At 44.2% G+C, this 14,023-nt stretch overlaps 1 protein-coding gene across 2 annotated transcripts in view; it reads right to left on the bottom strand.

Annotated features, from left to right (window-relative positions):
- Positions 1 to 5,503: 5,503 nt before the first annotated feature.
- The window catches only part of FAM171A1 (family with sequence similarity 171 member A1), a 125,796-nt gene continuing 117,276 nt past the window's right edge, over positions 5,504 to 14,023 (bottom strand). For both annotated transcript variants that reach the window (XM_059184055.1, XM_059184054.1), the window contains 3 exons: positions 12,554 to 12,670; positions 9,491 to 9,605; positions 5,504 to 8,878 (listed from right to left, as the gene is read on the bottom strand). In XM_059184055.1, the coding sequence (XP_059040038.1) occupies positions 7,177 to 8,878; positions 9,491 to 9,605; positions 12,554 to 12,670 (1,934 nt within the window). In that variant the 3' untranslated portion in view covers positions 5,504 to 7,176. The remainder of the gene's footprint in view (positions 8,879 to 9,490; positions 9,606 to 12,553; positions 12,671 to 14,023) is intronic.

The following is a 14,023-nucleotide window of genomic DNA, read 5'->3' as shown; positions in this document are numbered from 1 at the left end:
ACCATCACAGTAAAGAATGGCAAAAACATTAACCACGGATTTTGGTATTTATATCCACAGCTTCGGAAACACGGTTTTCAGGGGTGGGGTGGGGGAAGGCTTGCAATTTCTGCTTCACCTGAAAAACTTAGCTGGATCTCGTCCACGTCTGTTATGTCCACGGCTCTGTCTTCTCCACTGCTCACCTCTCCTCTGATTTCATGGATCCTGAAAACCATCATGCCTACTTCTCTGTGATGTCGAGGGTTGTCATAAGGGCCCCAAAACATAACTGCAATTGCTTTAACTATTCGAAAAAGCCAACAAGAAATCACAGAAAAGGCACAAACTTCCAGTGAACAATTCAGTACGTCCTGGTGATGTCATGGACAGCATGGAGAGGAGAGCTAATACTGTACCATGTATCTGAGAGCCGCTAAGGCAGTAGATCTGTAAAGTTCTCATCACAAGAAAAGATATTCTGTAACTATGTGTGGTGATGGCTATTAACTAGATTAATGTTGTGATCACTTCACAATAGATACAAATACTGAGTCACACTATGCACCTAATATAATGTTCTAAGTCAGTTATACCTCAAAAAAATAATAAAGACAAAAGAAATCACACAATTTTGAAATAGTTGAATTACCACACATTTCTATTTACAGCTATACTCATTTTTAATCCCCTGGTCCTGGGTGGCTCAGTTAGTTAAGTGTCCAACTCTTGATTTCAGCTCAGGTCATGATCTCAGGGTCCTGAGATGGAGCCCTGTATTGCGTCAGGCTCCATGCTCCTCAGGGAGTCTGCCTGGGATGCTCTCTCCCTTTCCCTCTGCCCCTCCCTCTGCTCTCTCTTTCAAATAAATAAATCTTTAAAAAGAATGAAAGGGATAAACACAAGAAATCATACAAAGTTTATCAGTTTTTTAAAAAGACTTTATTTATTTGACAGGGAGGGAGATCACAAGCAGGCAGAGAGGCAGGCAGAGAGAGAGGGGAGGAAGCAGGCTCCCTGCTGAGCAAAGAACCCTATGCGGGGCTCGATCCCAGGACCCTGGAACCATGACCTGAGCCAAAGGCAGAGGCTTTAACCCAGTGAGCCACCCAGGTGCCCCTTAAAGTTTATCAGTTTTGTGGTCTATTTCCTTTCTGGTTCTGGTGTATATTTTGGGTGCTTTGCCTCAGGGTTTTAGCATCTATCTGGGCTAATTTATACTAAATAAGGTTTCAAAGGCACAGGGTCTCTGTTATTTAAATGGTGTTGTGTATCTCCTGGGATGGTTTAGGGCACCCTCTTTCATAAATTCCTCCCAAGTCTGCAGGGACTGACCCCTGGATAAAGAATGTGGTCCTTTTCCTAGTGAAGGCGACTCATCTTACGCTAAATTAGACTAAAGCCTGGAAAGCAATTGCACCTAGTTTTTTTGTTTTGTTTTGTTTTTGTCCTAAGTAGGGGTTCTATGTGAGCTTTGAAAAAGCAAGAGACCAGGTGATGGAGTCAGAAAGACTTTGTTCATATGCTGCCACCTTCTAGCTAGTGGCATGCTGGGGTACAGAGAGGACTTGAAATGTCAGGAATTTTGCAAGCCAGTTGTTAGACAAAGCCATTCTTTTTTTTTTTTTTTAAAGATTTTATTTATTTGTCAGAGAGAGAGTGAGCACAAACAGGGGGGAGCAGCAGGCAAAGGGAGAAGCACCCTCCCTGCCAAGCAAAGATCCTGACATGGGACTCGATCCTAGAACCCCGGGATCATGACCTGAGCCGAACACAGACGCCTAACCCACTTACCCACCTAGGCATCCTCAGACAAAGCCATTCTTAAAAACTATACTTAATTTACAAATAATTTAATTAAAAAACATAGAACAACTTAATTAAAATGATATAAAAAACAAGGTTACTAATCACTTGAAGCACATCATTTCCTTATTATTTACTACAGTCCACTCCCTAATTAGTAGTAGTCATGTTCTGTAAAGTTACCCTGAACCCTGAATTTGTGAGTACACTATTAGAACCACTGTAATCAGGGGAAATTCAGGGTTGGGATTCTGAGAGTCCCTGGTCACATTTCATCCACGATCAAAACATCATCTTGTTTGATGTATGTTTCTCTCCGGGTACATCTTACTTAATACATATTGTTGATACATTAATGTTGAACTCACAGCCAACAGCCCTATGACTCACACATGAACAACGCTCATCTAATACATGTATTCTCAAACTTAACGCTCTGCATGTCTGTGAATGACCTCAAGAGCACTTCAAGGCTTGATTTCGGGGTTACAAATAAGTTTTAGTTAAGTGCGCAGGTTTGCAAATATGGACTCCCCAAATGATGAAGATCAACTGTACATGTGATTATGCTCTTGGGGTTATTTCCCTTTATTGTATCCTTTTGGTGGAAATATAATGCCGTGCTACTGTGCATTTCTTCCCAACTCCGGTGTGACATCACTCTATTGTCTGAAATTGGCCACATGGGAGCATTTACACCATGGAAACTGGCAAATGCTCCAGAAAGAGGCTTGACCTGCTGATTGTCTGAATTTAAAAACGAGACGGAGAAAATGTTAATAATGCAGATTAAACTTGTAATGGTACCATGTCTGGAACCATTATATTGAGAATAGCACAAAAATTGAGGAAATACTCTTTCAGCAGTCGAACACTTTTATCTGCTTCAACACAGAAGTCACTCAGTGACTTAAGTTCCAACATGTGTCTTCCTCAATTCAGTTCCGTGTTAATCATTAATATAAAAAAAAATCAAGAGATGTGCATGTCAGAACTACATCCTTTTGTCAGTTGCAACAGGCCGGCTACGACAAAAATCAATGAAAGCATTCTATGGAAATCAACAGTCAAATGGAATTAACAATTATGTGTTTTATGATCTACAAGTCATGTCCTATATCCTTTATCAGGAACATTTATGACTTTAAATGCATTCATTTCCAGAGAGCTGGTGGTTTATGCAACGTCCCATTGATTCTAGCTGAGCGGCCTCAAATACTTAATCCCCAAGCCCCCATTTATTTGGAGCTAAAACAAGGAATGAACATAACTCCCTCACAAGCTTTTGAGAATTAAATGCATAATGGCTTCCGATATATGGTTTTTAGGGTAATGACTCAACAACCATCCGCCCCATCTCCTTGCTCTCCTTGTCTGGAGGACAGAACCAGTGTCAGAGCCATCCCCGTGCACATACTCGCGCCGTGTTTCTGGAGCTGGCCTGGACAGCCAGCAAGCATCTGTCTCATCTCTGTAACAGGCAGGTGAAACCTCACCACTAGGTGGCAGAGCAAGATACCTTTGATGGCTTTCATTCTTGCAACAACATAATTGATTTTTAATAATGAGACGTATTTTACCTTTAACAGGCTAGAAAGAAAATAAACGAAATGTTTAAAGTCTGCAGTCACAGTGCTCTGTCTAGACTGCTATAGTCTGGTGATCGGTGTTGGCACCCTGAGCAAGCACATAATCCTCTGATCCTCTTTTTGAACAAAAGACAAGTTAAGCTTTACCTTTGGCAGAACTGATTTTCTTCCGGCAAACCCACTGCCTCGCCTTCCTGGGTACGTGATGTCTTGTGACCACAGTTGGCTGCTCCATACTTTTCATAACTGTGGCCAAATCAGGTTTGTCCTGCCAAATGAGGAGGGGTGAGAAAAACCCCTCTCCCTCCAAACATCCCACCAAATCTCCCATAATCAGTTCTCACAGGAAACGCGTTACCTACTTTTCACAGGTAACTGCGTTATAAATGATTCCTTTTCTGGAAACTGATGCTTTAATAAGCACTGGCAGCAACCTTTGCCAGGGCTGGAAAGACCTCAGAGTCTCCCAGCATTTTCCCAATCATCGATGTCTGGCCCTAGGTATTCTTGGAGCAGCCACTTACTTTTTCTTTGGAAGGTGACTGACAAGTAGTCTTTATGAGTGAAGTCTGAAAATACTGGTGAGAATGTTCAACCCCAAACAGTCCCCCACTTGTTAAACCACAGACTCCCATCCATTCAGATGACCCAGCACCATCGGGGAATCTCAAATTTTTCCCCCTAAAAAGTAAAATACATCAACCTTTGAGAATCAAAGTGATAAAAATCAACTTGGATTAGTTTTCTGTCCACAAAGAATTCACGCATAAAGATTTTGGAATGAAGCTGTTACTGTAAAACAGAGCTTAGTTGAATGTGTTCTATGCTCTGATGTCTCCAGGAATGATTCTAATAGTTCACCCATCTGGGACTGATGAGGGAGCAGGAGGCTGGCTGAGGACAAAGCAAAAGCTGGCACCTTGCACCCTGTCTCCACCCACTCACCTCAGTAATATGTGTGACATTCCTCAGGCACCTCTGGCTGCCCTAAAAGAAAAACAAATAGTTAACTTTCAGAGATCACAGTCCTGCAAGACAGGAGTCTCCCTTGGTTTACCAATGTCCTAGAGATTTACAGCAAAGAAGCTATCTAACAATAGCACAATTTCCAGAGGCAAATAACTCAGTTCCTCAAGCCCTAAATAAAGTTAAATTTCTTCTAAACCCAAATCTCACTAACAAGGTCACTTGCTAGGAGAAATATGAAACTTTATCTCTAGATTTCCGAGATAGTGTAGAGAATCATTCCCAAGCATATGGCCCACTGATAGACATCTAAAGGGTATCACAAGATTTTTACTACTAGTAATGAATAACCTTTCTCCCAACAATAGCTAGCCCCTCAAGGTCCTAGAGACCTTGCTTCCAAAATTCCTTAGAGACTAACATCACCCTCTTTGTCCTCACCTACCCAACTCCTGTGTATGTAATCAGCCACTCCTCAGGATAACGGGGCAGCAGCTCTTTCTGCCCACGGGTCCTGTCCCCGTGCTTTAATAAACCACCATTTTGCACCAAAGAAGTCTCAAGAATTCTTTCCTGGTCATCGGCTCCAGACCTCAGCCCACCGAACCTCAACTAGGTTCTAGAACTTCATCAGGATGGTTCTGGTCATTGTAATGAAACCTTTTGAAGCTATTCCAAGTGAATCAATATTGAACACAATAGAACACATCAGTGTTCTGGTAAAGTATAGACATTTCTCCCTATCTGAAACACAACAAAATGTTACCTTGTGTTCTTGAATGAAACTAAACAAAAAAGGTGGATTTTAATTGCCATGTCCACTCTGGAGTGTCTGAATAGAAGTTCAACAACCAGCATTTCAGACTGCTGGGGAATGAAGAGGAAATTCTTTTTTATTTTTATTTTTATTTTTTTATTTTTATTTTTTTTAAAGATTTTATTTATTTATTTGAGAGAGAGACAGTGAGAGAGAGCATGAGCGAGGAGAAGGTCAGAGAGTGAAGCAGACTCCCCGTGGAGCTGGGAGCCCGATGTGGGACTCGATCCCAGGACTCCGGGATCATGACCTGAGCCAAAGGCAGTCGTCCAACCAACTGAGCCACCCAGGCGTCCCGAGGAAATTCTTTTTTAAAAAAAGATTTTATTTATTTGAGAGAGAGAGAGAGAGAGAGAGAAAGAACAAGCAGGGGCAGAGGGAGAAGCAGGCTCCCTGCTGAGCAGGGAGTCCCTTGTTGGGCTCGATGCCGAGACACTGGGATCATGACCTGAGCCAAAGGCAGATGCTTCACCCAGGTGCCCAAGAGCCAATTCTTTTTTTTTTTTTTTTTTTTCATTTGACAGAGATCACGAGTAGGCAGAGAGGCAGGCAGAGATAGGGGAGGAAGCAGGCTCCCCACTGAGCAGAAGGCCTGATGCAGGGCTCGATCCCAGGACCCCGAGACCATGACATGAGCCGAAGGCAGAGGTTTTAACCCACTGAGCCACCCAGGCGCTCCCCAAAAGCCAATTCTTAAGAGCAACTCCAAAACAACAAATAATGGCTCCGAATGAATGAAAAGGATGACAGGATAGTTGTTTTTTGTTTTTGTTTTTGTTTTTATTCAGCATTTATTTTGAATTTTCATTTTTGGATAACCAAGCAGCTCTGTAAGAAGAATGCACAGAAGAGTCATTCTGGCACTTTTGGATAGTACATACGATTTCTGTAATAGTCACATTCACTTGCTCAGTCCATACTCCATGTCTGGGTGAGCAAGATCAGCCCATAGGATTCCCGAGTTGATACATAACCGTATATACAGACAGCCAGTGAAACCATAATGGTGGCTAGTGGCCGAAGGGATAGAGGAGAGAAGGGGATCTCTAAAGTGTCCTCTAGTCTACCTTAGCTCAACAGAATCCACGTCACACATGGGAACTAGAGAGAACACTGCGTTGAAATGAGAATTTGGAGCACAAACGGGCACTTGGCATCATGCAGCTTAAAGAAAAGGGGTCTCATTTAATAACTTTATAAAATACAGGCAGTTCAATTAAAGGAGTTAAGAAAGAAAAAAAAAAAAAGAAGAAGAAAGGTGAGGGACTGTTGTTGTCACTGTAAAAAAGGCACTTGGAGTTAATGGGACCAGAATTGAAGGGCTCTCAGCTGATAAAAACTTCAGTACGATTTCATTTAAAAGGCTTGGATGTTAAGAGGTGACACTCGGGAGTTCCCGGAAGGAGACACCGAACTAAACCACCGAGAAGCAGAACAGATGAAAACGAATGAAGGAAATCTTTACAACCAAACTGCGTTGTTTTTGTTTTTATCTTTAAAGCAAACCCGAAACAAAATCGAACCAACGCAAAAAACCTAAGCAAAGTAAGAGCACGAAGGAGCGATGCATAGCTTTCCTTTGAGATAATGCATACCTCGAGACACTAAGTGCTAAGCTAATTTCTCAATAATAACTTCACAGGAGCATTATCATGATAAAATGGATTCAAGCAATGTAAAAAGAGTTTCATCCGTTTCCAGAATCTGAGGGAGAACTGAGGTTATCAGCAGAACCTTAGCAACATCACTTGTGGTTTCTCCGTGTCCCAGACGCCGAGGGACACCCGGGCGCTACGTTCAGCCGTCTCCCTGGAGGCGAGGCATCGGTTAACATCATCCTTTATTCTGAGTCATAACTTTGATTCTCTTCTGACAATGACACAGTGAACCCTGACGCAACGGAAGTCCACTCCCACGGGCGCCGCCGTCCTATGTCTTCCACTGACAGGTAAACGCTTCTGTAAGAAAGAATTTTTGGCAACTGTATTATACTCCACGGTCAGGTGGCTCTGCGATCGCTCATTTAATGTTAAACGCCATCAGAGGTCTCTCCTCTCGCTTCTGCCAGGGGCTCTTCTTGTCTTCTCCTTGGTCCTCCTCATCTTCCTCTTCGTCGTCCTCCTGAGCAGATCTTCTCTGTTCGGAGCTGGCGAGCGGCTCCGGGGGCACGTCCGAAGTTCGTTTTGTCGTCTCCTCCTGCAGGCTGGGCAGCTGGCCGCCGCTTCTCCGGCCGGAGCCGTCCAGCAAGCATCGCAGGGCACTGTCCTCGGGGGTGCAGACGGTCGTGCCGCACTCGCTCCCGCTTTGGTCCATGTCGTCCAGGTACACGAGCTGCGTGTAGGAGGCGCTGTCCGTGGCCCTCGGCTCTTTCGGCGGATGCTCCTGGCCAGCCGGGTGGTTCTGCGCCAGAGACAAGGGGTCTCCTCTTCCCTTCCGGGCAGATTTTGGTTCATTCATATCCACGCCAGAATCCAAGCTGGCGTCATTACTTCCGTTCCTTCCAGCTCTTTGGAGATCAATGTAGGAATGTCTAACGTGCGCGTTGGACCTGCCGTCCAGGGAGACGAACCACGCCCGGGGGTGTGGGAGCGGCTTCCCACCCCCGAGTTCCATCAGCGCCTTTTCCGTCAGGAGCTGGACCTCACTGTTCATTTGAGCCAAGGCCGCATCGTTCAGGGATGCCGGGATGGAGAGTGACTCTGACATGGACGCACCTTGCGGGGTCCACTCCCGGGTGCCTGCGTCCTGCAAGTGCTGCTGGGAGATGGCCTGGCACGACAGGGGCTGCGCCGGGATCTGGGAGGAGGGGTGCGGGAAGATCCCTGCATGGGGACTGGAGAGCTCAGCCTGCAGTCTTTCGATCTCCAGCTGCTGGTCGGCTGGAACGACTAGGGGCTGGCCCACATAGGAATGGTCCCCCGGGAGTTTCATATAATGAGCGGGGATGACCAAGGCAGGTAAGACCTTTCTGTAAACGCTGTCATTGACCTGGTCCACGGAACTGCAGCAGATCAGCTGGCCTGGCCGCGGAAAGGACGTGGGTCTCTCCAGGTGGTCTACTGATCGCGACATCATACACTCAGTAGGCCTGCGGTCCAGCAGCTGCTCCTTTTCGGGAGATGAAGGCGCGGGGTACATGTGTTCCTGAATGGTGAGCTTGCTTCCTGTGGGAATATGGTTACCAGAGGCCTGACCGTCTCTGTCTTGCTTTTCAAACAAAGGCTGGGAGAGCATGGCGTTGTAGCTCCTCCTGTATTCGCTGTTGCCGGGGGACTCACAGCCTTCTCTTTCTAGAGATTTCCTGGACTTTAAGGGGAAAATCTCCACAGACTTGTGGTACTCTTTTCCCAACGTCCCACTTGGTGTCAGGTTATCAAAAGAGATTTGGCTTTTATCCTCTTCCTTGTGAGAGAGAAGCTCTTCCCGAGAGCTGAATTCCTGTGAGGTACTGTAGGAGAGCTTCAGCATGGGCGTGTGCATGTCCACTTCTCCGTTGGAAGACATCATTTCCAAATGGACCCCACTCATCAGCTCCTTGGGCCCTGGGGCGTCCGGGCGGCCGTGGCTGGTGACAGAGAGGGGACCGGGGAATTCTGACTCCCGACGAGCAAAGAGCAAGTTGATGTGAGACATGGAAGTTGACTGATCCCTTTTGGAACTCTCCAGGGCTGCCGGAAGTTGCAGTTTTCTATGGTGCTGACGAGGTTTCAAGCATTTCCGCCTGCGATCAAAGATAAAATCCAAACCAAAAGGTTAAACATTCTTGGAGCAGTAAAGTTCCACTCAAAATCCCGTCTCCATTTCCACAGGAAGAAACATTCACAACTAATCAGCCGCCAGAAGCCTTCTCACCCCACGCCCTTGGCCTTATTTTGATTCAAAACAGCACAGGCTGCAGATTTCACCTGCAGGCTTTGAGATGTTCAACCAAGTTATTCATTCAAAAATGGTCCCTCAAGAGTCGACAACAAACATTCTCACAAATGGAACAGCCGAGACATCAAAATAAGAATTTTAGTTCTGCTTTGTCCTTGAGAACACCATCTCTTAATCAGTGTTCAGGAATATTCTTAACGAGTCATGAGAACTGTCAAACTTAAAAACAAACAAACCAACCCCAAACTCCCTTTCTGTGCAAACTTATAAACAGCATGCCCCCCACATCATGTTCATTTGTTCACAACTTTAAGGATAAATCTTCAGTTCTTAGATATTTTTCATGAGAAAAAAAGGACTTTGATTCAGGGAAAAAAAAAAAAAATTCCTCAATATTAATGCTCGCCCAAGAAATTCCAAATTAAAAAAAGAGATTGCCAAAAAGGTAAAACTTTACCTGCAATAATATAAAAGGAGACACAGCAAAACCAAAAGTATGAAAGCCATTCCTCCTAAAATGGCCAAAAGAAACACCGTGTGATACGTGGTAATGTCCTGTGTGACAACGGGACCTAGAAGGTCAGAAAAGGGCATTTTAGATTGAAGAACACCTTGAAAGGAGAAGAGGGACACACTAAACCCAGAGCGTCTCTTTTGCTTCCTCTTCCCAAGTGGGGCGTGGAGCAGGGACCAGATGCAAACACCCGTTAGGTGATGGGCTTACAGATCGCCAGAATTTCACCCAATGGAAAGGGACTACCTCGACTGTCCCTGGAGCAGCTGTGGCCGGGGAGCAGTCTGAATACGCAAATACTGAATGCAGTGTCAATGGTCCCTCCATAGCCTGAAGACAGCTGCCCTCGGTAGCACTGTCAGCATTCTACAGACAAGATCTTTCAATAAAAGAAAAAGGACGCATGATAACATAAGGAGTGGGACTCTTAAACTCAGAGAGATTCAGAAATCCCTGAATATCCAGGGATTTCGTACTACAGGAGAAAAAAAAAATCGTAAGATTTTATTTGCACTTTACCTGGACAATTATTACTGTGTGGAGGGCCCTTTGCCTAAATGAATCAGTTGAAATGTATGATATAAATCGGCTATGACTTAAAAAAAAAATCCACAGATTATGGGTTGTCAAGTGTTTCTAAAATGTCTTTCATTTTAAGAAATAAAATGCCTTTTTAAGCTGACCTTGGCCACAGAGCTCTTCAGAACTTACAGACAAGGTAGCAGAGATTAAAGTATTTTCTTCTTAATGTATGTTGTAAAGAATCCCAAGAGGGAGTTTAACTTGCTCTTTATGTTCAATAGTAGTAAGAATCCATCTTAGTGGCACTTATGATAGATTGAAAGCAACAATGAAAACCTCCCCGAATTATAATATTGGGGACACACTGGTGTCCAGGCATCCCTGCAGTAAGCCAATAAATGCGAAGGAAGGAAGGAATGTAGTTTTTCATTATGTCCAACTGGCACTGTTATGATCACTATGTACCATAAACACCCATTTACTTACTGATTCTTGATATTTTAAGGGTTAGATTTCCTCAAAAATCTTTGCAAGGAGACCACTTCAGAGTTAGATAAGCCCAAGGAGGTGTACTAGTTTTTGAAAATAGTGACATTACTTAAGTTCAAAAGGTACCACCATTCTCTCCAAAACATAATTCACTTCAATGGGGTGAGTGGTGTTCATATATACAAAAGTTGGAAAAATAACTGACAACTATACACTGCCTTAATCGTTCAGAGAAATCATTTTTTACCCCGACACGACCCCCAGAGACATGGGCAATGCCTTGGTGGGAGCCACCAAGAAATCTGGGGTACACATAAAAATCATTTCCAAATAACTCAAGCTCAAACCTTGAAGTACTTAAAACGTTATTATCTTAAATTCTGCCAATGGAAATCTCTAGAAAATTTACTTCATTTCCTTCTTAACTAGAGAATGAAAGAAAAAAAGCCCTGATTATTTTCTTGTTGGTTTTGGGCTCATGAAGGCACAGCATCTCTGTAATTTGTTTTTATAAGAGGGACGGCTGTGAGGTTACTGATGTATGTATTTCTACATTCAATGCCCCCAGGGGCTATGCTCTGTATGTTTTTTATAGATTCTTGTCTCTTCCTTTGCTGCCAGGAAGGGTTGGTGGGCCTACGGCAAGAGGTTCTTTCTGCCCTCTTTACAGAGGATCTATTATTCTGTGGCGTGATGGGCAAACTGAGAGCCATGTTGTCGGAAATCTATCTCAAATCAAAGTTAACTAACGCATGGGCTTTGTGACCTCTATTTGGGTACTTAAGGAGTTTCTTTTCTTTCCTTCCTTCCTCTTAGTCATATTCTAGATATTTCAAATTTGGAGACCGGGGCATTTCTGTACCTGGCTCACAACCTCTACTGCTCCAAGAACATTATTGCAAAGGAAATACAGTCTCTTAAAATGGATGTGAAATGTACATGTTCTTAGAATGGGACCAGAAAGTGCATGGGACTGATGTCTCAACAACCCCACCAAATCAGTTACTCTGGGAGTCTGAGTGTTCATTCCGGTGATCATTCCACTGCTGACATATTTTGGAGTCCTTCATGACAAGAGACAGCTTTCAACCATAGCACATTTTGACCTAGCTCAATTACCTACTTTATTCACCAGACTTGGCGGTGCAGAACTCTTAGATATGTCTAAGAAAAATCCAAGGGACCCTCTGAGCATCAAGGTCTGCCACCAACGAAACATCTCACTAAGGAAGGGGTCTAAGTGATACAGATTCTGAAGGCATTTTGAGTATCAGAAGCCATCACTGGACAGAATTCTCCAAACTTGACTATTTTAAGAAATAATTCTAGAATATTCACTGAGATAACTTAGGGCATATAGGTCAAAAAAAATTTTTTTAGTTATGCTTTAAAAAATATGAATTAATTCACATTTGCTTAATGGAGATGAATATTGTTCTAGATACAAAGCAATTAGTTTGTTTTTAAGCCTTTAGGAAATCAAGCTTTTTGCCCCAAGAAGGCTCTGATGGGGATTGTTTGCTAGCGGCTCTGAGGAGTGCCCTGCCCCCACATTTCCCTTACTACAGGCCACAGCTGTCTCTGGAATTAGGGAGGAGGTCTGAACCGCCTCTGTGGCGGTTAGATTAGGAATTCCCTATGGCAGCTGTCTGAGTAAAACGGACAAGAGACAGGAATATGTTCTGTGCATTATTCTTATCCTAGATGGGAGAGTCACAATCAGAACTCCTCCACCCCCACAAAATGCCTTCGTTTGGTCATTTGATTTTCAGATTTTCAACGATTTTTTGAAAGTCATCTCTCCACCCAACGTGGGGCTTAAACTCACGATCTTGAGATCAAGAGTTACAGGCTCCACCGACTGAACCAGCCAGGCGCCCTTCTCAACCGTTTCTGAGTAGGATCTCCCTGCTGAAGTAATTTTCCAAAAGCATACTTAGCCTGGACCCTCAAAGAAATCATTGCCCACCATCGAGGGTGTTGGCTTCGTGTTACCTGGGTTGGGAGGAGACATGGCAGCCACCCAGTACCCCAGCTGAGGGGCAATGTACGTCCACGTCCTCTGGCTACCTTCCTGGTGCACGAGGCCTAGACCGCTCTTCAGCCACGTTCCTGTGGGATGCAGAAAAAACGTCAGCTGTACGCACGCTAAACACCTATTTCAGGCTTACACGTATCACACCAGTCACGTTATAGTGTCATGTTGGTAGCCAACACGGTCCAAAAGTCATCTAGGGATGGCATAAGCTTTTCGTGGATTCTTTTCAGCTTCTTTCAGGGAAAATGGAAACTTTAGTTTTTCCTTGCCTTTCTGATTAAATATTACTTTCAACCACTTTCTCAAACATCCTTGCTTGCAAACACAGATAATTCCACCAGAAAACTTTGGAGTATAGTAGAATAAAGGTCGCAAGACAAGGGCTGGTGGGAATGGAAAGAAAAGGTGGGGGCAGGTAATGCAGCATTGTGTATACTCTTCACTCTCAAGAAAACAAGCAAATTTCCTGCCCAAAATTACACACTGATTACACTGGAATTACAAAAGTTTAAAAGAAGATACAGAGAATTCTTGGTCTCATTTTTGCAAATTCTAACCCAGTAAACCTAGTTTAGAGGTGTGTATTTTCATTTTATTTTTTTAAGATTTATTTATTTATTTTGAGAGAGAGAGAAAGAGTGAGTATGTGGGGGTGGGGTGGGGAGGAAGAGGGAGAAAATCCCAAAAAGACTCCCCACCAAGTGTGCAGCCTGATGCAGGGCTTGATCTCACCACCCTGACACCATGACCTCAGCCAAAACCAAGAGATGGACATTTAACCAACTGGCTCACCTAGGCACCCCTTAGGTGAGTATTTTAAAAAGTTTCCAGTTGATTTTGGTGCTGGAGAACACTGGATATGTCCGCATCAGTTATTAATTAGTTATTAATTCAGTTATTAATTAGTATTTAACATTAATGAGCACCTACTATGTACAGGCTGGTCACAGCAGATGTATTTTATAGGCACTGTCTATAATCTCACAGCAACACTATAGAACAGGACTTATTTTCTCTTTTGGACAAGGGCACTGGAGATTGGGGAGGTATCCTGAGGGGTACAGAGCAGGAGCAGATTCACATCTGTCCATCTGTCCGTCCTCAGTGCCAGTGCTACTTCTCATCTACCCTGCTGCATCTCCTATAAACCTTCCCAACATTGGTGACTTTTGCCCTTTTTAATTTTTCCAGACACAGACCCAGCGCCCAAGGTCATTTGGCTGTTACCTGACTCACAGGCAGAGAACCTTGCTTTGAGGCCCATGGCTGAGGCTGGCAGCGGCAGGCAAGGGAGAGCGCTGGCCAGCCCTCCAGCCGTCCCCGCACACTCACCCCAGCCCACTGGGGTGGCGGCCTCACTCAGCGGGTCTCCTGCCCTGCCTCAGTGCCCAGGGAGTTCCACGGGTGAGCCTGTTCCGGTAAAGTCC

This window comes from Mustela lutreola, chromosome 8 (genome assembly GCF_030435805.1).
Source record: "Mustela lutreola isolate mMusLut2 chromosome 8, mMusLut2.pri, whole genome shotgun sequence".
Classification (NCBI taxonomy): Eukaryota; Metazoa; Chordata; class Mammalia; order Carnivora; family Mustelidae; genus Mustela; species Mustela lutreola.
The sequence above is the reverse complement of the archived record's forward strand: the minus strand, read 5'-3'. Positions and strand labels throughout refer to the sequence as shown.